This window comes from Delphinus delphis, chromosome 5, assembly GCF_949987515.2.
Source record: "Delphinus delphis chromosome 5, mDelDel1.2, whole genome shotgun sequence".
NCBI lineage: Eukaryota > Metazoa > Chordata > Mammalia > Artiodactyla > Delphinidae > Delphinus > Delphinus delphis.
The window spans coordinates 8,286,196-8,312,241 of record NC_082687.1 but is presented as its reverse complement, the minus strand read 5'-3'; the positions used below and the strand labels follow the sequence as shown (position 1 = coordinate 8,312,241).

Genomic DNA, 26,046 nt, shown 5'->3' with positions numbered 1-26,046 from the left:
GGCTGTAGCTGCCAACCCTGGCTGTCCGGGATTATTAATAGAGAACCTTCCTTTCTGGTCAAGAAGCTTTCAGGCGGAGCGGGAGCTATCACAATTGGCTAAATCGCCTGGTTACACTGTCATTAAATCCACCCACCACAAGTGGCCTTATTTTAATGAGATTTTTTTCATTAAATAGGTACATTTCTGAAAACTGAAGAAACTTCCGAATGTCTGTCTGCAGGTGAGGGAAGGTAGGTAGGTAGGCAGGTAGGTAAATGTAGAAATGCCTACCTGAAGAGTCTTCTAAAGCAATAGTGATAAAGGAAAAAAGAGGAGAATATGCCAGAAAAATCGTTTTTAGAAAAGCAGCACAGAATTTCATTCATGCAAGAAACATTTAGAGGAATTTATTGAGCATCTCTATGTACAGGAATTTTAGAGCTCAGTGACCTTAGGAATCATCTGGTCCAATCTCCTTATTCCATGCATGAGGATTCTGAAGGCCCCCCCCCCCCAAATTTAAAATAACTTGGCTATTTTCATTCAAAATTAAAGGTAACAGGCTTTTTTTGTCCTGCAAACTGAGCACTTATGTATGCTCTTAAGTGTTTGTTGAATGGAACTTATTAATGGAAAGCTACTGTTCTCTTTACCACTTTTAAACCATCTAGTAAGTCTGGTAAAAACAGTACATGGTAATTTTTAAAACTTATTGAAAATATTTTTTACTGTGTGTAAGTGGGCTAATTAATTAGCATCAGCCATTAGATTACTAAGTCTTACATTCACCTTTAATTCCTCCTTTTCCCTGAAGGCTCCCATCGCCTCCCCTCCTCCCGTCCCTCCTGCGCACAGCTCTTCTCTTTCCACTGCTGCCCCACCCCCACCCCCCATACTGCTCTCAGCTGCTGTCCTTCCCACTCCATTCCAACACAAGTACCCTTATCCGCATTTCCTTAAAACCAGGCTCAACTCATATCACTGCCTCCTTCCCCCACCCCAAGGCTCTGAACATTTTGAAGGTCCAAGGCTTAGCCTGGTTCCTCAGCCCCAAACTTACTGTCTTTCTCCCCAGTCGTATTTACCATTATTCTGTTTCCTCTGATCCTCCCTTCGAATTGTTCCTGGCCCTTCCTTAAATACTTCACCATGTTCAAGCCCCTGCTAAGGCCTTCCCCTCCGTGAGAAATGCCTTTTCACCCATCAGAAGCTTCAGAAATCCCAGCCCTCCTTAATGCCATATGCTCCCCCCTACCCTGTTTTCCTCTTCATTTTCCCAGCAGTTGGTTCTACTCTCTCTCTTGTGGCAGGAAGCAAGTTTGACCTTGTATTAGATTACTCGGGTAGATGACTTAATTCTTCTACTGAAAGCAAGCTACCCATTCTGCAAGTACAAGAAGAGATAGTTCTGGTTACATTAAAACAGCAAATTTATTGCATAATATTGAACTATAGGCACACACATAGAAAATAAACATTTCATATAACTATATCTTTTTTAATCTTGTATTATAAAGACTGAAAAACTACCAATTTAGCAACTGGAATAAGTTTTAAAAACAAAAAGCAAAAACTCTACAATCCTTCAGTGAGGTTTGATGCTGTCTCACGGTTCATAAATACTTCATTTTATATAAATAAGTCTCTTCTCTAGTGACTAGGAATTTAAAATTAGGCTGACATGGATTCTTTGCTCATGTAGAATTTTCTGATCCCATGATGAAGAAGGGTGAGTGTGTCATGATTTCTGAAATACATATATTTGCTTCAAACACAATCCCTCCTGAAATCCCACTGTAAACGCACATTCCAAATGCAATAAACAAAAGTTCCATAATAAAGAATGTCCTTAAGTCTTAGCAGTTAGGGAAGAGGAAAAAAAAAAATCTGAGTAGAAATTCTGCAATTTAAATAGAAAAGGAAAATAGACTGCATGCATCCACCAGGAGGAGAGGAGAGGAAGGGACATTAAGTCAGGTAACAGAGAATGGGATGAAGTGAAGAGAAAAGTAGGAGGGTGGGAGGAGAGATGAAGTGGGAGAGACAGAAAGTGATAGGGAAAAGGATAAGAAATTTATTCTACTTTTCTGGGAGAAAACACTCCTTAGAAGATTAATGCAACCTGCTCCAAAAGCAAAATGATGCCAGAGGGGGAGGGCCTGTTACCTCATCTTGTTGTCAAAAGGGCTTGGCGGGGCCAGCAGACCGAGGTCGGCTCAGCTGCGAAGCTACGCGGCTCTGCACCCCTTTGAGGAGGGCCGGGAATAGGCAGAGCCGTGGGGAGACGGCCAGTCCCTCAAGAACTGTGTTTTTAGGCAAAAGGCAGGTTTATGAAAGGCTCCCATAAATTCGCAAGAGTTCCGCCAAAGTCATGGACCCGGATTCAGCTTGTTGGGCTTGGGAATTTCTGAAGTAATCCTCTCCTTCTTAGTCCTTAGGGTTGGACGGCAACAAGCCAGGAGCATTTCCAAGGCTGCAGAGAAAGGAGATGTTCTGCACGTGCAGGTGAGAAAGGACAGGTCAGTCAAATCATTCTTGCAGAGGAATGAGAAGTTAGGAAGACAAGGAAGCGTCATGAGGAAAGGTCAGGGCTGAGAGAGACATCTGGGGAATGCGAGTTTAAAAATCCACTGCCCTTTTATCCAGCAGAGTACAGCGTAGTCACAAGTGCAAGGAACAATGGAGAACTGCGTTTAGAAACAAAATCGCTTCTCAGACAAGGGCCAGTTTTTCACCCCATCCCTAACTCCTGATTTTTCAAAAAGGTCCCTGCTTACCACCCCAGAAATGCATCAATCGGGTTCAGGATTCAAAAGTTCCAACCCACTTATACAATTAAAAAAAAAAACAGAACTCACTCCCCATGATTTTCTGTATGGGCCTCACTGTGGACGTGGAGGAAGGAAGGGGAATCGGGGGCAAGCTGGGGAGCCTCAGGCCAAGCTGAACCCCTCGTAGTTGTCAAGGGCCTGGGTCAGCCGTGCACACAGGACCTCTTTGCTGCTGTACTTGGGGAGGTCGAGAAGGTTGTAGCAAGTGTGGGCCACGGGCAAGTACTCCTCCCCGCTGGCTGTGGACTGGATGACTATCTGCAGGCTGGCCATGCCGTAGATGGGGATGCGATCGCTGCCTGTCAGGAACACTGCGGAGAAAGAGAACGGGAAACACCAGCTAGGTAAATGGGGAGCGGCTCTCTGCGGCCCAGGGAGGAACAGAAGGGAAGCGGTGACACCCTGTGGCTCATGTGAGAAGTACAACCACTTTTTTGTGCCAATATGTGTCGTATTAATATTAAAAAATGCTCACTTATAAAGCAAGAGATTGCCTTTCAAGCCCTGTGTTCTGGTTTTATATGGATAAAACGTCTGTACTTTTCATTGGCTAATTTCAGACCCTAATTATACACTGACAAAGCATCCATCCAATGGAAAGATGCTCAGAAATGCCCCCGAATAAAGAATGGCCTCAGTGAAACGTGTGGCCTCATAAATGTCATGAGCTTTCACAAAATCAAAGGGGAAGGGAAATGCTGACCTAGGAAAAGGACTGACCTCAGAAACCCGGAAGAAAACTGCAGACCACGGGGCCTCAGGGTCTCCCCTCTCCCCTCAAGTATCTGTGATTATACCCCCTTGGCTGGTGAATTTCCATTTGGGATCTGTTTGCTTGCCTTTCCCTGTCTCTCCATTTCTCTTAAACCAGAAGATCTGACACTGACACTATATGAGACATTCCCCTCTTGGGACACACTTGTGACTTGGAGGGAAAAAAAAGACCAACCCAGCTGTCTCTTCCTGTTTTCCAGCACTAGATAACCTTCTTTGTTGAACTGCTGGAAAATTAACTATCGATACAATGAAATCATTAGTTAAGGAGCACGTTCAGATAACCTGTCACTACCTGAGGCTATGATACATAAACATTCTTGCCAAATCTGGAAAGTTAATAAAAATTTATGGAAGTCCAATGGTCTCTGAACAGAAAAACATCTTCTTTTAAGGAAATCCCCGGACCAAGGGCAAGCGCCTCTTGCTTGTCACAGTCCCACAAGAGCCACTGGCAAATCTCATCCTGTCATCCTGACTCGTATGCCGCTATTTCTCAAGGGCCCATGTAACCGGGCAGAGGGGGGAGCAGGGCTCTTTTTAGGAATTCTTTTGTAAGCTCTCCGCTTCCTCTCATCCTTACTCCATGGGAGCAGGAGAATCTGGGGGTAAACCTTGCATTAATACTAATATATGCTCATTCTTAAAAAGCAAAAGAGACTGCCTTTCAAACTCTGTTTTTCTCATTTTATGTTGATAAAAATGTTATGCTATGCAATGGCTAATTTATGACTCTGATTATACAATGACACAAGGATTTCTACTATTTTTAAAAGGGTAATTTGCTCATGTAAACTAGGCTTCATTTTCCTTTGCAAATGTACTACCATTCTCAGACGTCATCCAGCCAGTCACAAAGGACCATTTTTTGTACGATTCCATTTATATGAAATACCCAGAACGGGCGAATCCACAGAGACACAGCAGATTGGTAAGCGGTGGGCGGCTGGGAGGAAACGGGGGAAGGCTGCTAATGGGTACAGTGTTTCTTCTGGGGGTGATGAACGTGTTCTAAAATTAATCGATAGTTTCACAACTCTGAATATACTAAAAACCACGGAACTGTACACCTTGAATTGTAACAGTATGTGTGTGTGAATTAAATCTCAATAAAGCTGTTATAAATCACATCTCCCCAGTTACATCTGCAGTAGACACAAATATTTTCAAAAGGCTAGAAAGATAAGGGAGGTTAATCCAAACAATTCGATTTCATCAATGTAATACTTAAAGGAATCCCCTTCATATAAAATAACTAGTATTTTTAGAGCAATTAAAAATCACTGAAATGCTTTTCTTCCTTTCATGCAACCCACCCCGTTACACAACAAATAAGGATTAACCACCTCTGCTGCGCCTCAGATATCACTAAGACAAAAAATGTAAATATATTTCCTTACTTGCCCTTTACCATTTAAAAGAGCTGAACTTCACCACGGAGTATACCATCCTATCTATACCAAATGCAAAACTGAAATGTGGACAGATACCACACTGATGTTACTTACAGAGAAACTTCTTCTTCTTTTCCAGTGGGAACTCATGAAACGTTTCCCAAAATAGTTTCACAGTGGGATGTGTGGCTGAGTAATCACCCTTGTAGATGGCAGTCTGCCAAAAAAGACAGAAAGAAAAAAATTATCTTCCAGAAGAACATTACAAATGGACATCTGTATACCATTTGCACTGGAGAGTAAGAAATAACCACCGAGATGCAGGAAGCCTCCAAATCCTACGTGACCACAGAATACTTAAGAAAGAGACCCGGGGTGGGGGGGTTCCCTGGTGGCGCAGTGGTTGGGAGTCCGCCTGCCGATGCAGGGGACACGGGTTCATGCCCCGGTCCAGGAAGATCCCACATGCCGCGGAGCAGCTGGGCCCGTGAGCCATGGCCGCTGGGCCTGCGCGTCCGGAGCCTGTGCTCCGCAACGGGAGAGGCCACGGCAGTGAGAGGCCCGCGTACCGCAAAAAGAAAAAAAAAAAAGAAAGAGAGCGGGTTCTGGGCGCTGTGCCCAGGCCTGTGCTGCCCCCTCAGAGGGGACAGACCGCACCTTTTAGGCTTACCTCCTCCAGGGCCTCCCAGTTGTAGTTGCTGTTCCCCACCATCATGGCCCTCAGTTCCGAAGGCTGGAAGAGCTCAAGCACTTTGCCACCACACACCTTTAGGAAGCCGCTGGAGAAAGCTGTGTACCATTCATGAACTGAGATTTGGAAGACATAATTCACGTAAGCATCCACAAATTCCTGCCTGCCAGGAGACCAAAGAAATAGAATACGTTTAGCCCAGAGTCTTGTAGAATTTATCAAGTTCCCCTTCTAACTGAGGCTGAGGGAGATGAAAAATCTCATCAAATGCTCTCACCAGGAGGCATCCTACAGCATCTTGTAGGTTACCACCCAGCCCTAGGATTCCACCAAGGGGGTCTCCGGTGATCTGGGGGCAGGAGAGGCAAGAAGGAAGGGGAGGGGGCCAGGTGGGTGGAACCATACTGCTGACTTTATTTTACCTGAGGTGTTCCAGTTTTCATCTTGTTTATGGTCCTACATAATTCAGTTAAGGAAAAAAATAAGACTTTTTCTGCTTAAAAGAAAAAGCCTAAGATAATGGTTCTAGACTACTTCCTTTCTCTTCAAAAATGAATAAAGCTAAACCCATCTGACATTTGTATCCTCCCCTACTTTAAAAGGTAATTTCCTAACACCTTACTATAAATCCCTTAATGACCTCTGGAAAGAACTGTCTTAATACAACGGCTCCATCTCACTAAGGAACAGTCAAATGCTAATTACGACAATGGCTTCTGCAAGCCTGACTCAAAGCAAGCTGGCTTCCCGGGCTGCTTACTGTAGATAAGGAGTTGGTTTTCTGGGCAGGTTTCTGCAGGTTCCAGGTCAGAGTTCTGGTTTGTTTTTGTTTTTGTTTTGGCCGTTTGTGATTTTTTTACCCATGTTTTAAAAAACTGAAGTGTAGTTAATTTTGAATGTTGTGCTTCAGGTGTACAGCAAAGTGATTCAGTTATATATATACGATATATATATGATATATATATATTCTTTTTCAGATTCTTTTCCATTATAGGTTATTACAAGATATATCAGTAGAATATAGTTCCCTGTGCTGTACAGTAGGTCCTTGTTGTTTATCTATTTTATATATAGTAGTGTGTATATGTTAATCCCAAACTCCTAATTTATCTCTCCCCCCACCATCCCCTTTGGTAACCATAAGTTCGTTTTCTATGCCTGTGAGTCTATTTCTGTTTTATAAATAAGTTCATGTATATCATTTTTTTGGTTAGATTCCACATACAAGTGACATCGTATGATATTTGTCTTTCTCTGTCAGAGTTCCCTTTTCATATATGGTCTGGCCATTGTCTGTATGTATATTCCATCTCTGACTAGTGGGAATGTAATCTGTGCACTGAGGCATAAACAGCTGGGAGAAAAAGTTGCCAATATCTGGAAAAGTTGAAAAAGTTTTACCCTTTTACCCAGCTACTCTACTACCAGCTAGTGCCCCAGAGAGACGCCTCACATGAGTGCACAAGAAGACAAGTACAGGGGTGTTCGTTGCAGCATTCTCTTGTAATACAGAAAATTGGGAGAAACAAAACTAAATATCCATTAATATAAGAATAGACAAAGAAGAGACAGTAAAGTCATATGATGGAAACCATAAAGCACAGCACTTTATGGAATTTTTGTCCAAAGGAATAGAAGAATCTCAAGAACAATGCTGAGTAAAAACCAAGTTTTTGAATATTAAGTACAATATAATAGCACTTATGTAAGTTGTTTCTTTAACACTTCAAACATTATTATCTATAAGAGACAGCGGCTCCGCCACTTATGGCTTGTGACCCTTGGGCAAGTTATTTAATCTCTCTGTGCCTCACCCTCTTCATCTGTAAAATGGGGAGAATAAGAGTACATAGCTTACGGGACTATTATTAAAATTAAATGAGTTAATACATGTAAAGTTCTTAGAACTGAGGCCGCCTTGTAAATGTTAGTGATTATTACATTGTTTATGGCTATGAGATTTTGTGTATGAGTATGAAATTATGTATAGGACATATATATAAAATGTGTGTATTTAATAAAGGCATTTTGTAAAAAGATCTTTGTCTTAATACACATATTATAAAAATATAAAAACATGAAAGACTATGCATAAAATTCGTAAGAGTTTTGTCTATGTAGGAAAAGAGGGTGAGAGGAGAGAAATAGGATTAAGGGGATGTACAGAAAGAATTTCAATGGCTTCAGTAATTCTTTTTTTAAAAAACCTGAAGCAAATACTATCTGTTTAAACTTTGAGCATAGATACACAGAAGTTTGTCATATTAGTTTAGTGCTTTTGTGTATTTACTTTTTTTTTTCTAAAAATTAAAAAAATCAGACACTTTGAAGACAGATACCTTCCACGTATCCTCTGTAACGTACTACACTTCATAAAACTACAATGTGAACATTTTGGGTTTCCTCCAGGCAGATCTGGTCACCAATAATTAACCAATCTACACCGATAACTAACTGTAGTATAAGCCCTGACAGTTTGGGGTTTCTTGTCCTTTTTTTGTAATGCAAGCGCTCTGGCTGTGCAAGCATCCGCTTCGAAGAAGATAGCTAATGGAGAAGAATAAACACACTACCAGCCACACAGCCAGGCCGCCTCTCCCCGCTGAAGCTCCTTTCAAAGATCTTGGTCGATTCTGATAACTGACCGTGCGGGCCACTTGTTTTTTTTCTCTTCCCACGCATTAAATTCCTACTTTTATGTTTTAAATTTACAAAGAGTGAGCCCGTGAAACCCTAGGGCCCCACTGTCAAACCCCCAAAACAGCAGAACCCCAGACCCTCACTCCCACTCTCTTGCTTTCTCTCCACCACCCTTGACCCAACCTTACTGTGTGGCCCCTGCGTGCCATGTAATTTACAGGTCTTGTAAGTAACATACCTTTATTTTTTTTCCAAAGTGTCCTGCTGGTTATTTCTGAAGGGCGTCTTGCAATCATATCAGAACCACAAGGACTGGTCCAATCACAACACTGGTTATTGACAGGCTGAGACCAGCATAAAACAATAACCAACAGGCAATGTAATATGGTGGATAGTGGGATAGACGGGGGTTCAAGTCCAGGGTCTGCCATGTCCTGTATCTAAGCCTCTCTTTTCTCATCTTTAAAATGGGGTAAATGTTCAGTTTTAAAAATAAAAGCCACCAATGTAAAAAGATTATTGTACATCTTAACTGTAGATGCTGAAAGTTCTCACAGTGCAGACAATATACTGCTTTCCTGAAACCCATTAGACAGAGCCTGCAAAACAAAGCATGTTGCCTGCCATCCGGTTCTATGAGGACCAAGTCATAAGCCACTGCAGTCACTGACCTACGGTGCACACTGAAAGGAATTCAGAATGAAAAACAGGATGAAACATTCTGTGTTTTTTGGTACCTAGACAGTTAAGATGCATATTAGGAAGAATTTCAATGACACCAGATTCTTGCATCCTCCCATACATAAATAAGCACTAAAATCATTAACTGGAGATATCTGAGGGTTTTTTTGTGATTAGCAGTAATCTTACCAAGGTGTATGTTTGACTATATGTATTTCCCAGCCCAAACAATTCACGTATACTGGCTCTTGCCCTACCTCTTCGGAGCAGTTCCTCGGAGCTATCTGAGAGGCTATAGTCCTCAGTAAGGTCCCTGAAGAAACCCCAAATCACAGCTCTCATGTTGTGCACTTTTATTTCAGTCAAGAGTTTTTTTGGCAACCACGAACGGACCCAGAGCAGACTTCTTTCCTTCACCTGAACTCTCCGAGGATCTGGACCTTGGTACCAGCAAGGGCCCTTGTGCCTCCCTGGAGAGTCCAGACGAATCTGGCTGAGTCTCTCCTGGTCTCGGATCTCCTGTCTTGGTTGACAATCCTGAGTTTTTTTCAGTAGTGGGTAAGACTTTTCCTTTGTAAGAGATACTGAGAAAGTGTTCAGTTGTAAGATTCTGAGAAAGTGCCCAGCTGAGAAAGAATGGGAAGATTTTGTTCATTTGAAAGACACTGGGAAGGTTCAGACTGGGTGATTAGGTAGGAGCCTGACCTGATGTGTTTCCTCAAATCATCTACCTTAACAGGATTTGTCAGAATAAAAGTGAAGATACCGTAGGAGAGCTTTCGGCTCCAAAGAGAAGACACACAGCTCCTCCAGGCCGATGACAGCTTTCTCGGGCAACCGAGGCATTTATGGGAGTGGTGGAGGAAGTCCTCACACTGTGCAGCAGGTCCCTAGGGAAAGCCACTCCTTAAAACCTCATTCAGCCAGGGGCGCACATATAAGAATGGGCCATTCAGTGCTCAGGGCCTCCAGAGCATTTTTAGGCTGCCAGTAAGAGAAACCCAGACACGTAAAAGAGCTAAAACGACTCTAGGGTGACACCTAGAAGAATTAAGCTCACAAACCGCACGTCGGCCCACCACAGTTTTCAGTAGTGATTTTATTCTGACAAACCAATTTAAAAATGAGAAATAGAGTCTCTCGAACGCAAGAAAAAGGGGTGTCAGATAACCCCTGACCAACACCCCAGACAGGTTTACATATTATACAGAACTTACACTTGCAAGTACTTACTTACTTAAGAATTAAGGAAATCCTCCCTGAAATGGCCAAGATGGGGCTTTTTTTGGCATTCCCAAACTGGTTTTTGCATAAGCAGTTAGAGAAAGGCAGCTTGATAAAACATCTTGCAAAATTCTGACCCTCGGGGCATGAAGTCCTTCTAGGAGGACCTTGCATTTCTCTCCCTGCATCTTTGAGATATAAATGTCTTACCAGAGCTCTCAAGAACTCTTATCTTACTCTTATCTAGACCATCTTTAATTCCTGGGACTGAGGGAAAAAAGGGAAAAAGAGGCCTTTTAAACCCAAGCGAGTAAACTTAACTTATTCCAACTGTTATTTATAAACTAGTAAGTTTTATATTGTAATACCCGATTCACGACTAAGTTTTACAATGAAGCTATGAGATCTCTGATTACATCTGTCTACATGCCTGTGTGTATGTTATAGATACATGTCTTTACTTCTGAACAGTATTATTGCCAAACTTAATTTGTAAGTGAGCGCTACTTAATTGGCTTAAAGGAAATTAAGCACTTATACACAGTCTCAGAAATATAAAAGAAACTAACCCAAATGAATTTCAGGTTCACATGATCTGGGAAATATTCAGTATTAAATTAATATTTGGTATTAAACTTAGTTTAAGTTTGCTGGTTTAATTAATACAGACTCTTCAGAGTCATCGACATTCAGTATAATACTTTTACTGTACCTAAGTTTGGTAAAAGTCAACTAAGATCTTATTTCTATTACAAAATTTGTCAGCAAGAAAAATAACTTGGTATGATGACATTTTTATAAGTAAATTAAGTGTAAATGAGATAAGAGTTTTTAGGTGAACCCTTTAGGGATAATTATGTTTTATGGTATGTCTACTTAAAAACAGTTTCTCCAAATATATGGTTACTTGAAACTTTAGAGTTTTGCTAAATTAGGTTAAATGATGGAAGTTTACTGAATATCTAGATCATTCCAAAATAAAATAATATACTGAAACATTAATTACTAAACATAGACTTCCTTTTACAGAGAAAAGAAGATATTCAGGACTATTAATAAATATGTTTGGTGCCACACAGAGAAATTTTCTATAAGAAAGCACATGTTTTTTAGAAATTATAAACAGTATTCATAAGTTTGTCAATCTACAGGATGCTAACATAAAGGAAAGTTTAAAATTGTTTACTTCTTAGTTTTCACTAGAAAGTAAGGTTTTTTAAGAGTTGAGAATTCTAGTTAATATGTGTGATTAAAACTACTAAAATTAATAAGGGAAACATCTTTGTATGCAAGGAAAAAACAAGGTATAAGGAATGAAAATGCATTTTGTTAAGGGAAAAGAAAGTAATTTTGTCCTCAAGAGAGGTTAAAAAGAGGGAAAAGAGAAAAAGGAGCATGGAGGTTCCTTAAAAAAACTAAAAATAGAGTTACCATATGATCCAGCAACCCCACTCCTGGGCATATATCTGGAGAAAACCATAATTCAAAAAGATACATGCATCCCAATGTTCACTGCAGCACTATTTACAATAGCCAGCGGCAACCTAAATGTCCAACGACAGAGGAATGGATAAAGAAGATGGGGTACATATATGCAATGGAATATTACTCAGCCATAAAAAAGAACAAAATAATGCCATTTGCAGCCACATGGATGGACCTAGAGATTGTCATACTGAGTGAAGTAAGTCAGACACAGAAAGAAAACTGTCATATGATGTCGCTTATAAGTGGAATCTAAAAAAATGGTACAAATGAACTTATTTACAAACCAGAAATTGAGTCACAGATGTAGAAAACAAACTTACGGTTACCAGGGGTGGAAGGGGGAAGGGATAAATTGGGAGACTGGGATTGACATAAACATACTACTGTATATATCGATAAAATAGATAAATAAGGACCTACTGTATAGCATAGGGAACTCTACTCAATACTCTGTAATGACCTATATGGGAAAAGAATCTAAAAAGGAGTGGATATATGTATAACCGATTCACTTTGCTGTACAGCAGAAACTAACACAACACTGTAAATCAACTATACTCCAATAAAAATTTTTAAAAGAGAGAGAACAAGGAAAAGCATAGGGGAACAAATCTAAAGGTAAAAAAGGAAGTTATATCAATAGAATGATGTGGAAAAGAAATGCTGAGAAAAGAGTTTTGTGCATGGTCTAGAGTGGCTAAGATTAGAATAAACTTAATTGAGTAAATGAATTATAATGTTAACGGTAAGATGGTGAAAAACTAGAATTTGGTTCTCTGTTAAGGAGACGAAGTTTTCTTGGAATATTTATATGATTCTGATAACCAATTGTGAAGTTTTTTTTTTTTTTTTTTTTTTTTTACTTTTTAAGTACTTGTTGTAACTTTCTATATTTGCCTTTGAAATCTTTTATTGTCACTTTGGCTAAGTGAATAAGTATTGTTTCACAGTGACCTATAATCCTATTTGACCCAAGTGTTTTTAAAACTCTTGATAACTTTGACAAACTTCCTCAAATCAAATTCTACATGAAGTTCTTTTGACCTCTAACTATCTTTGGGATGCTTCAGAGGGCCCCTGAAACATCTCAAAGAGAAATATTAAACTAATTAGGCTTATCTGATATGTTAAATTACATGGCTAGCATTATCACACAAGTAGTGATAAACCTTCTTAGGTTATACTGTATGGGTAAATGTTATTAATATAAATGTTCTAAAAATTATATGAAATTCTAAAATTTACATGTGTCCTGGTATAATGTCATAATTCTAGTTATTTTAATATTGTATTAACTATATTTAATATGGTGGACTTTATAATTTCATTATTTTAATATTTTAATCTTGTATTTAATATCTAAAATTTAATATTGTAATAGTGTATGAAAATAACCAAATTTCTTTGACAAATACATTGTAATCAGGTCTTTAACCGTGCCTTTTTAAGTCTTTTGTCATTTACATACAGTTATTGTTTTACTCTGATGCTTTTACAAAAATGCTTCATCTCCAAGAAGATTCAAAGAAAGGACTTTTTGACAAGCACAGGTTTCTGGTAACTTTCAGATCATACTGCTTAACTGGGTAAGAAATTAAAGAATTCTAATGGAAAACCTGATGGCTTCATAAATCTGTTAACAGAAGATCAAGAATTAATAACATGGGACTGAACGAACTGATGAGGATGATTATAATTTTTATGACTCTTTGAAAAATTTCTGATTCTTTTTAATGTTTTATTTTTCCAGATTTGAGAAAACTTTTGCTCTTTCCTCTTAAGCTAACTATAATTTATAGCAACTTGGTAAATTGTACCTTTGTAAGCAGAGCTGAAACATTTATCTTTTCTCTCTGATTCCTCCAGAATTTGGAAACTCTTAGTATTCTTATTCTCATGGCAATATTATTATTTGCATAAATTCAATAAGCATCTCTTCTCCTTATAACGGGAGACAGAATAGGAGATAACTGGAAACATTGGCTACATTAATGACTTTGGATGAAATGTCATATTCGAGACTATGCAAAAATCAGACATGACCAGACAGCTTTAAAGAACTGAGGTGGACTTTATGGAACCATAAAGCCTCTTGGAAAAACAACCTAGTACTTTGCTTACAGGATTCCCGGAAGCCTTATCAGGTGAATAAGGGAGGCCACTTCCTGGCAGGTGCATGGATCTCAAGGTATTCTGTGGACCTTGAGAGGAACCCACCCAAATCTGTAGGTACTGCAGGCAGAATCTGATGCCAAGTCCTTGGCATGGCTTTTCTGGCCTTGAGAGACCTTTGAAAAGTTCCAGCAAAACCAATTTCAGAGAGCCTTATGTGATCTTAATTTGGCTGTGTGTGGCAGAAATGAAGGTGATTTTAGAGAGAAAAAACTTGTTTCAGTAGGTATTAATTTCTAGTGTTGTTAACTGTCTCTGTGATTTGTATTTACTGCCTGAGACTCAACTTCCTAGACTCCTTGTTACTATGCTGCATTATTGTAAGATTTAATTGAACTATTACAAAGGACATTCTAAATTTGTTTCTGAAGCTTATCACAGTAATCTATCTTTGAATAAAGACAGATGCCCCCTGACCTGCAACCAAGAGATAATATACTGGAAAGACATCATTTAAAGGACTCTCTCCGACCTAGATGAAAGGACCCTTATCAGGTACTCATAACTTGCTCATGCATGGTGAAACGAAAGGGGACTGATTCTTGGATTCATAGTTCCCTCTGAAGAAGGGGCCCTGCACCAGACTGGTCTACAGAGAGGACTGCTGGCCTCAAAATCACCTTAAAACAATGCTCAGAGGAGAAACTACACCCACAGGACAAGAAGACAATATCGGAAGTAGACAGCTATGCTCATATGCGATCCTAATATGCCACACCAGACCCGGATGATCATTTATAGTGTTTTCTCGATTTCTTGGACTTCTGCACGTCAATCAAATGTTTTCTATCATGGCACAATCCTATACAAATTTCAAAAATCAATCTGATAGTTGCGTTTGTGGTCACTTATCTACATCCAGTACTTCAGGTTTACCTTGGTGGACTTCTTATCTCCAAGGCTGTAACTGGATGGCCCTTAGAAAATTTATTTTAGGAGAAAGAAGTTGTAGGGCCACTATTGATATTACTACATGGGAACCCCTCACTTGGCCAATCAAGCATACTTTTTCCGGCCCTGGCCATCGACATGAATTCTCTTTTCAAGTTCCTCAAGCTCCATCAGAGCAATGAGCTAAATTTCAGTCAAAGAACGTAACTTCCCAATTATTAGAAGGGACCCTCCCTCAGGTACAGGACGGATTTATACGGCTAACGCTGGGCTACGGTCATTTAAGTTTAAGGGCCCCCCTAGGCTGGGAACAGTTAAATCATATTAAACATAATCAGCCAGATAACACTAGAAAATGAGGCTGACGCCTTATGAAAAACGCCAACAAACCATTCCCCTTAAAGATAGCAACTGGTATGCAAGAGACTGGGGCAGGTGACCAGGATACTGGGTTGCACCTCATGGAATTCAATAGCTTTGTGGTACCAATTTCTGTCCCTGGCTTCTGCCAGAATGGACAGGCAGATGTATCCTAGGATTCCCTTGGGCTCAAGGCCGTAAGTGTCCCAATTTAGATATGACTCCAGCAAATCTACAATGTATACAAGGCTGACAGATCGAGAGATCCTGTATCTCACTGGTATGGCCATTTAACAGCTACTTCTGTGGCTTCAGTAGGACTGGAAGATGTAATCACCCACATCAAAGCCTTGACAAAATTCACCCAGTAGGCCTTGAACGATAGTCATCAGGCTATGAGCCTACTGAATTCTGAGATCTCTATGATGAGAAAAAGCAGTATTACAAAACACATGGCCCTTGATATCTTTACAACATCTCAAAGAGGCAGGCACCTAGGCCACAATTCAGACTGAATGCTGCATTTCATGCCAGATGAATTCTCTAAAGTTACACACTTAATGACTCACATGAAGAATCTGATTTCTGCCTTAAGTGATCCACTTCCTTGTCTCGGTGATCTTTTGGTTCTGGTTTGGTTCTGGAAGCTCATGCTCAGATCTCTACTTATGATCTTATTAATGTTACTAGCTATATTACTTACACCCCGTATAAGATTGTGGTTTCTGGCATTACCCAATGTGTAACAAGGTCTTGGGCAAAACTAACGATGGCTCAACATCTTGAGGCAATTCATCACATATATAGCCCTATACAAATTTAACCGTAATGGTGCATATCTAGATATGGGAAAAGGAACAAGGGAAAATATTTCCTATATCTTAATAGACTGGTAAGACAAATGATCCAGAGAATTTTTAAGTTATTAACAGGGCCTAATCCAGAAATAGCACATTGAGTGGCCTGTCAATGACATCCTCGCCTGACCTAGGAATGAGCCTTCTTAGTGCTGTGGGACAAACTGGTCACGAAATGCCTCCCAAAACTTGGTTAAACTTACGATCAAAAGGGAGGGAGTTGTAAAACAAAGAATGCTGCCTGCCATCCAGTTCTACAAGGATCAAGTTGTCTGCCACTGCAGTCACTGACCTACGGTAAACACTGAAAGGAATTCAGGACAAAAAACAAAATGAAGCATTCTGTGTTTTGAATATATGGGCCCCTAGATAGTTCAGATACATATCTAAGGAAGAATTTCAATGACCCCAGATTCTTGCACCTTCCCATATAGAGATGAGCAATTTTTTGTGTAATTAGCAGGAATCTTTTACCAAGATGTACGCTTGACTACATGTATCTCCCAGCCAGAAAACTCATATATCCTGGCTCCTCCCCTACTTCTTTACAGCAATTTCTCAGAGTTATCTGAGGAACTGTCTCCAGGGCTAGCATCCTCAGTAAGGTCCCTGAATAAAACTGAAACTCACAGCTCTCACGTAGTGCATTTTTGAATGCTCTCAACAGTCAATAACATTTTTCTGGTACAACTGCCTAAGAAAAGCACCATCAGCATGAATTTTTCTACTATAGCCTGTGATGGTTAATTCTGTGTCAATCTCGCTAGGCTATGGTGCCCAGCTGTTTGGTCAAACCTCACTCGAGATGTTGCTGGGAAGGAGTTTTTTAGATGTGATTAACTTTTAAATCAGTAGACACTGAGTAAAGCAGATTAGTCTTCCTAATGTGGGTGGCCTCACCCAGTCAGTTGACAGCTTTGAAAGACTAAAGTCCTCCAAAGAAGGAAGTTGGCCTCCGGACTGCCTTCGGACTCAAGACGGCAACATCAACTCCTGCCAGAATTTTCAGCCTGCCATCCTGCTCTGAAGACTTCTGACTGGCCAGCCCCACAGCTGCACACACAGATTCCTTAAAATCAATCTTCCTCGTGTGTGCGTGTGTGTGTTACTGGTTCTGTTTGTCTGGAGAACCCTAAGACACATTTAGGTACTAGGAAGGGGGGTACTACAGTAGCAAATACCTAAAGATGTAAAAGTGACTTTGGAATTGGGTAATAGGTCGAGGCTGGAAGGGTCCTGAGGCAGTGACAGAAAAAGCTTAAATTGCCTTGAAGAGACTGTTAATAGAAATACGGACATGAAAGGAGATTCCAAAGAGGGCTCAGAAAGAAAAGAGAGATGTAGAGAAAGCTTCTGCTATCTTAGAAAATACATATATTAAATCAAACAGAATAATGCTAGGAATATGGATATTAAAGCACTCTGGTGAAGTCCCAGATGGAGATGAGGAACACATTATTTTTTGGAAATCTGAAAATGGCGATCTTGTTATAACGTGGCAGAGAACTTGGCCAAGTTTTGTTCTAGTGTTTTATAGAAAGTAGGACTTCTAAGTGATAAACCTAGTTATTTAGTAGAGGAGATTTCTGAGCCAAGTATTTAAGGTGTGGTCTGGTTTCTTCTTATAGTAAGATGCAAGAGGAAAGAGATAAACTGAAGAAGGAATTGTTAAGCAAAAAAGAACTAGAGAGGAGACCTTCATGATGGTGGAGGAGTAAGACGCGGAGATCACCTTCCTCCCCACAGATACACCAGAAAGACATCTACACGTGGAACAACTCCTACAGAACACCTACTGAACGCTGGCAGAAGACCTCAGACCTCCCAAAAGGCAAGAAACCCCCCACGTACCTGGGTAGGGCGAAAGAAAAAAGAAAAAACAGAGACAAAAGAATAGGGACGGGACCTGAACCAGTGGGAGGGAGCTGTGAAGGAGGAAAGGTTTCCACACACCAGGAGCCCCTTCGCGGGCGGGGACTGAGGGTGGCAAAGGGGGGAGCTTCAGAGCCACGGAGAAGAGCGCAGCTACAGGGGTGTGGAGGGCAAAGCAGAGAGATTCCCGCACAGAGGATCGGTGCCGACCGGCACTCACCAGCCCGAGAGGCTTGTCTGCTCCCCCGCCGGGGCGGGCGGGGCTGGGAGCTGAGGCTCGGGCTTCGGTCTGAGGGCAGGGAGAGGACTGGGGTTGGCAGCGTGAACACAGCCTGAAAGGGCTAGTGCGCCACGGCTGGCTGGGAGGGAGTCCGGGAAAAAGTCTGGACCTGCCGAAGAGGCAAGAGATTTTTTCTTGCCTCTTTGTTTCCTGGTGCGCGAGGAGAGGGGATTCAGACCGCCACCTCAAGGAGCTCCAGAGACGGGCGCGAGCCGCGGCTAAAAGCGCGGACCCCAGGGACAGGCATGAGACGCTAAGGCTGCTGCTGCCGCCGCCAAGAAGCCTGTGTGCGAGCACAGGTCACTCTCCACACCCCCCTTCCAGGGAGCCTGTGCAGCCCGCCACTGCCAGGGTCCCGGGATCCAGGAACAGCTTCCCCGGGAGAACGCACGGCGCGCCTCAGGCTGGTGCAACGTCACGCCGGCCTCTGCCACCGCAAGCTCGCCCCGCAACCGTACCCCTCCCTCCCCCCAGCCTGAGTGAGCCAGAGCCCCCGAATCAGCTGCTCATTTAACCCCGTCCTGTCTGAGCGAAGAACAGATGCCCTCCCGTGACCTACGCAGAGGCGGGGCCAAATACAGAGCTGAGCCCCTGGGAGCTGTGCGAACAAAGAAGAGAAAGGGAAATCTCTCCCAGCAGCCTCAGGAGCAGCGGATTAAATCTCCACAATCAACGTGATGTACCCTGCATCGGTGGAATACCTGAATAGACAACCAATACTCCCAAAACTGAGGAAGTGGATGTTGGGAGCAAATGTAGACTTGGGGTTTGCTTTATGCATCTAACTTGTTTCTGGTTTGATGTTTATCTTAGCTTAGTATTTACAGTTTATTATCATTGGTAGATTTGTTTCTTGATTTGGTTGCTCTCTTCCTTTTTTATCTATATATTTTTTTTCCTTTTTCTTTTTGTGAGTGTGTATGTGTTTGCTTCTATTTGTGATTTTGTCTGTATAGCTTTGCTTTTACCATTTATCCGAGTGTTCTGTCTGTATTTTTTTTTTTTGTATAGTTTTTAGGGCTCCTTATCATTGGTGGATTTGCTTTTAGGTTTGGTAGCACTCCTTTCTTTCTTTTTTTTATTACTTTTTTATTTTTAATAATTTTTTAAATTTTTTAATTTTTTTCTTTCTTTCTTTCTTTCTTTCTTTTTTTTCTCCCTTTGGTTCTGAGCCATGTGGCTGACAGGGTCTTGGTGCTCTGGGCAGGTGTCAGGCCTGAGCCTCTGAGGTGGGAGAGCTGAGTTCAGGACATTGGTCCACCAGAGACCTCCCAGAGATCTCCATCTCTACACTAAGACCCAGCTCCACTCAATGACCAGCAAGCTCCAGTGCTGGACACCCTACGCCAAACAACTAGCAAGACAGGAACACAACCCCACCCATTAGCAAAGAGGCTGCCTAAAATCATAATAAGGTCACAGACACCCCAAAACACACCACCGGACACAGACCTGCCCACCAGAAAGACAAGATACAGCCTCATCCACCAGAACACAGGCACTAATCCCCTCCACCAGGAAGCCTACACAACCCACTCAACCAACCTTAGCCACTGGGCGCAGACACCAAAAACAATGGGAACTACGAACCTGCAGCCAGCGAAAAGGAGACCCCAAACACAGTAAGATAAGCAAAATGAGAAGACAGAGAAACACACAGCAGATGAAGGACCAAGGTAAAAACCCACCAGACCTAACAAATGAAGAGGAAATAGGCAGTCTACCTGAAAAAGAATGCAGAGTAATGACAGTAAATATGATCCAAAACCTTGGAAACAGAATGAAGAAAATACAAGAAACGTTTAACAAAGACCTACAAGAACTAAAGAGCAAACAAACAATGATGAACAACAAAATAAGTGAAATTGAAAATTCCCTAGAAGGAATCAATAGCAGAATAACTGAGGCAGAAGAACAGATAAGTGACCTGGAAGATAAAATAGTGGAAGTAACTACCGCAGAGCAGAATAAAGAAAAAAAGAATGAAAAGAATTGAGGCCAGTCTCAGAGACCACTGGTTCAACATTAAACGTACCAACACTTGAATTATAGGGTTCCCAGAAGAAGAAGAGAAAAAGAAAGGGACTGAGAAAATATTTGAAGAGATTATAGTGGAAAACTTCCCTAATATGGGAAAGGAAATAGTCAATCAAGTCCAGGAAGTGCAGAGAGTCCTATAAAGGATAAATCCAAGGAGAAACACCCCAAGACATATATTAATCAAATGATCAAAAACTAAATACAAAGAAAAAATACTAAAAGCAGCAAGGGGAAAACAACAAATAACATACAAGGGAATCCCTATAAGGTTAACAGCTGATCTTTCAGCAGAAACTGCAAACCAGAATGGTGTGGCAGGACATATTTAAAGTGATGAAAGGGAAAAAACCTACAACCAAGATTACACAGCAAGGATCTCATTCAGGTTCAACAGAGAAATTAAAAGCTTTACAGACAAGCAAAAGCTAAGAGAATTCAGCACCACCAAACCAGCTCTACAACAAATGCTAAACGAACTTCTCTATGCAGGAAACACAAGTGAAGGAAAAGACCTACAGTAACAAACCCAAAACAATTAAGAAAATGGTAACAGGAACATACATACCAATAACTACCTTAAATGTAAATGGATTAAATGGTCCAACCAAAAGACACAGACTGGCTGAATGGATACAAAAACAAGACCCCCCCCAAAAAAACAAAAAAAAACAAGACCCATACATATGCTGTCTACAAGAGACCCACTTCAGACATAGGGACACATACAGGCTGAAAGTGAGGGGATGGAAAAAGATATTCCATGCATATGGAAATCAAAAGAAAGCTGGAGTAGCAATTCTCATAATAGACAAAACAGACTTTAAAGACTATTACAAGAGACAAAGGAGACTATATAATGATCAAGGGATCAATCCAAGAAGAAGATATAACAATTTTAAATATTTATGCACCCAACAAAGGAACACCTCAATAAATAAGGCAAATGCTAACAGCCATAATAGGGGAAATTGGCAGTAATACAGTCATAGTAGGGGACTTTAACACCCCACTTTCACCAATGGACAGATCATCCAAAATGAAAAGAAAAAAGGAAACACAAGCTTTAAATGACACATTAAACAAGATGGACTTAATTGATATTTACAGTACATTCCATCCAAAAACAACAGAATACAATTTCTTCTCAAGTACTCACAGAACATTCTCCAGGATAGATCATATCTTAGGTCACATATCAAGCCTTGGTAAACTTAACAAAACTGAAATCATATCAAGTATCTTTTCCGACCACAATGCTATGAGACTAGATATCAATTACAGTAAAAAAAATCTGTAAAAAAATACAAACACATGGGAGCTAAACAATACACTACTTAAAATCAAGAGATCACTGAAGAAATCAAAGAGGAAATCAAAAAATATCTAGAAACAAATGACAATGAAAACACGACAACCCAAAACCTATGGAATGCAGGAAAAGCAGTTCTAAGAGGGAAGTTTATAGCAATACAATCCTTCCTCAAGAAACAAGAAACATCTGAAATAAACAACGTAACCTTACACCTAAAGCAATTAGAGAAAGAACAAAAAAACCCCAAAGTTAGCAGAAGGAAAGAAATCATAAAGATCAGATCAGAAATACATGAAAAACAAATGAAGGAAACAATAGCAATGATCAATAAAACTAATACCTGGTTCCTTGAGAAAATAAAGAAAATTGATAAACCATTAGCCAGACTCATCAAGAAAAAAAGGGAAAAGACTCAAATCAATAGAATTAGAAATGAAAAAGGAGAAGTAACAACTGACACTGCAGAAATACAAAGGATCATGAGAGATTACTACAGCCAACTCTATGCCAATAAAATGGACAACCTGGAAGAAATGGACAAATTCTTAGAAAAGCACAACATTCCAAGACTGAACCAGGAATAGAAAATATAAACAGGCCAATCACAAGCACTGAAATTGAGACTGTGATTAAAAATCTTCCAACAAACAAAAGCCCAGAATCAGATGGCTTCACAGGCGAATTCTACCAAACATTTAGAGGAGAGCTAACACCTATCCTTCTCAAACTCTTCCAAAATATAGCAAAGGGAGGAACACTCCCAAACTCATTCTATGAGGCCACCATCACCCTGATACCAAAACCAGACAAAGAAGTCACAAAAAAGGAGAACTACAGGCCAATATCACTGATGAACATAGATGTAAAAATCCTCAACAAAATACTAGCAAACAGAATCCAACAGCACATTAAAAGGATCATACACCATGATCAAGTGGGGTCTATCCCAGGAATGCAAGGATTCTTCAGTATACGCAAATCAATCAATGTGATACACCGTATTAACAAAAAGAATGAGAAAAATCATACGATCATCTCAATAGATGCAGAAAAATTTTCGACAAAATTCAACACCCATTTATGTTGAAAACCCTCCAGAAAGTTGGCATGGAGGGAACTTACCTCAACATAATAAAGGCCATATATGACAAACCCACAGTCAACATAGTTCTCAATGGTGAAAAACTGAAACCATTTCCACTACAATCAGGAACAAGAGAAGGTTGCCCATTCTCACCGCTATTATTCAACATAGTTTTGGAAGTTTTAGCCACAGCAATCAGAGAAGAAAAAGAAAGAAAAGGAATCCAAATTGGAAAAGAAGAAATAAAGCTGTCACTGTTTGCAGATGACATGATACTATACATAAAGAATCCTAAAGATGCTACCAGAAAACTACTAGAGATAATCAATGAATTTGGTAAAGTAGCAGGATACAAAATTAATGCACAGAAATCTCTGGCATTCCTATACACTAATGATGAAAAATCTGAAAGAGAAATTATGGAAACACTCCCATTTACCACTGCAACAAAAAGAATAAAATACCTAGGAATAAACCTATCTAAGGAGACAAAAGACCTGTATGCAGAAAACTATGACACTGATAAAAGAAATTAAAGATGATACAAACAGATGGAGAGATATACCATGTTCTTGGATTGGAAGAATCAACATTGTGAGAATGACTATACTACCCAACGCAATCTACAGATTCAATGCAATCCCTATCAAACTACCAAGGGCATTTTTCACAGAACTAGAACAAAAAATTTCACAGTTTGTATGGAAACACAAAAGACCCCAAATAGCCAAAGCAATCTTGAGAATGAAAAATGGAGCTGGAGGAATCAGGCTCCCTGACTTCAGACTATATGACAAAGGTACAGTAATCAAGACAGTATGGTACTGGCACAAAAACAGAAATATAGATCAATGGAACAGGATAGAAAGCCCAGAGATAAACCCATGCACATATGGTCACCTTATCATTGATAAAGGAGGCAAGAATATACAGTGGAGAAAAGACAGCCTCTTCAAAAAGTAGTGCTGGGAAAACTGGACAGCTACATGTAAAAGAAAGAAATTAGAACACTCCCTAACACTATACACAAAAATAAACTCCAAATGGATTAAAGACGTAAATGTAAGGCCAGACACTATAAAACTGTTAGAGGAGAACATAGGCAGAACACTCTATGACATCCATCACAGCAAGATCCTTTTTGACCCACCTCCTAGAGAAATGGAAATAAACAAATGGGACCTAATGAAATTTAAGAGGTTTTGCACAGCAAAGGAAACCATAAACAAGACAAAAAGACAGCCCTCAGTGTGGGAGAAAATATCTGCAAATGAAGCAACTGACAAAGGATTAATTTCCAAAATATAAAAGCAGCTCATGCAGCTCAATGTCAAAAAAACAAACAACCCAATCCAAAAATGGGCATAAGACCTAAACAGACATTTCTCCAAAGAAGATATACAGATTGCCAACAAACACGTGAAAGGATGCTCAACATCACTAATCATTAGAGAAATGCAATTCAAAACTACAATGAGGTACCACCTCACACCAGTCAGAATGGCCATCATCCAAAAATCTACAAACAATAAATGCTGGAGAGGGTGTGGGGAAAAGGGAACCCTCTTGCACTGTTGGTGGGAATGTAAATGGATACAGCCACTATGGAGAACAGTATGGAGGTTCCTTAAAAACTAAAAATAGAACTACCATACCACCCAGAGTAATACCACTATTGGGCATATACCCTGAGAAAACCATAATTCAAAAAAAGTCATGTACCACAATGTTCACTGCAGCTCTATTTACAATACCCAGGACATGGAAGCAACCTAAGTGTCGAAGAATGGATAAAGAAGATGTGGCACATATATACAATGGAATATTACTCAGCCATAAAAAAGAAACGAAAGTGAGTTATTTGTAGTGAGATGGATGGACCTAGAGTCTGTCATACAGAGTGAAGTAAGTCAGAAAGAGAAAAACAAATATGGTATGCTAACACATATATATGGAATCCAAAAAAAAAAAATGGTTCTCATGAACCTATGGGCAGGACAGGAATAAAGATGCAGATGTAGAGAATGGACTTGAGGACATGGGGAGGGGGAAGGGTAAGCTGGGATGAAGTGAGAGAGTAGCACTGACATATATACACTACCAAACGTAAAATAGATAGCTAGTGGGAAGCAGCCGCATAGCACAGGGAGACCAGCTCGATGCTTTGTGACCACCTAGAGGGGTGGGATAGGGAGGGTGAGAGGGAGACGCAAGAGGGAGGAGATATGGGGATATATGTATATGTATAGCTGATTCACTTTGTTATAAGGCAGAAACTAACACACCATTGTAAAGCAGTTATACTCCAATAAAGGTGTTAAACAAAAAACAGACATAGGGAGAGTCAAAAAAAAAAAAAAGAACTAGAACTTGAAGGTTTGGAAAATTCTCAGACTATCCATACGTCATGGTCTGGAAAAAATCCAAGGGTGTGGCTGAACAATGGTTTGCTGAAGAGATCAGGCATGTGACTCATGGATCAATCATCTCAGCAGAAGCCAGGAACAGAGATGTGGCTCTCCAGGAAAGATCTGTGGAGGACCCTCTGGTCTGATGGCTTGGACCCCCATGAATTGCCTGGGCGGCCAACAAGGTTTATGAGAATTTTATACCAGCACTGCCAGCTTGCACTGAAGGGGCAAAGATGGTAAAAAATGAAGAAAGGCTGTCAGGATTCCACAGGTGTGAAATGAGTCAGTAGAGCTAACTGGCTGTGAACAAGTGTTATCTTTCAAGAAAAGGGAAGAATGACCCCAACGGCAGATAAGAGTCCAGTAGGGCTATCACTACCACCATGGGCATAGGTCCAGGAACAAGGCTGGCACTTCCATGGCTCCAGAAGCCAGGACTACTATCCCAGTGGGCCAGAGGACAGAGCACAGACCCAAAGAGGATTGTTCTCCAAGTCTTAAAATCTAATGAGTAGGGGACGTCCCTGGTGATCCAATGGTTAAGAATCTGCATTCCAATGCAGGGGACGCAGGTTCAACCCCTGCTCAGGGAACTAAGATCCCACCTGCTGCGGGGCAACAAAGCCTGCGTGCTCTAGAGCCCATGTGCCGCAGCTACTGAGCCCGCACACTCTGCAGCCTGCGCGCCACAACTAGAGAGAAGCCCGCACGCCGCAACAAAAGATCCCACGTGCCGACGCAGCCAAATAAATAATAAGTAAATATTTTAAAAATATCTAATAAACAGAATGGGAGAAAATATTTGCAAACGAAGTGACTGACAAAGGATTAATCTCCAAAATACATAAACAGCTCATGCAGCTCAATATCAAAAAAAACCCCAAACAGCCCAATCCAGAAATGGGTGGAAGATCTAAACAGACACTTCTCCAAAGAAGAGATACAGATGCACATGAAGATGCTCTTCACTACTTATCAGAGAAATGCAAATCAAAACTACAACGAGGTGTCACCTCACACCAGTCAGAATGGCCAGCACCAAAAAATCTACAAACAAGAAAT

General features: G+C 40.6%; 1 protein-coding gene across 5 annotated transcripts in view; it reads right to left on the bottom strand.

Moving 5' to 3' along the window:
• Positions 1 to 1,394: 1,394 nt before the first annotated feature.
• The window catches only part of HERC3 (HECT and RLD domain containing E3 ubiquitin protein ligase 3), a 192,953-nt gene continuing 168,301 nt past the window's right edge, over positions 1,395 to 26,046 (bottom strand). For all 5 annotated transcript variants that reach the window (XM_069540670.1, XM_069540672.1, XM_069540671.1 and 2 more), the window contains 3 exons: positions 5,652 to 5,835; positions 5,096 to 5,198; positions 1,395 to 3,124 (listed from right to left, as the gene is read on the bottom strand). In XM_069540670.1, the coding sequence (XP_069396771.1) occupies positions 2,916 to 3,124; positions 5,096 to 5,198; positions 5,652 to 5,835 (496 nt within the window). In that variant the 3' untranslated portion in view covers positions 1,395 to 2,915. The remainder of the gene's footprint in view (positions 3,125 to 5,095; positions 5,199 to 5,651; positions 5,836 to 26,046) is intronic.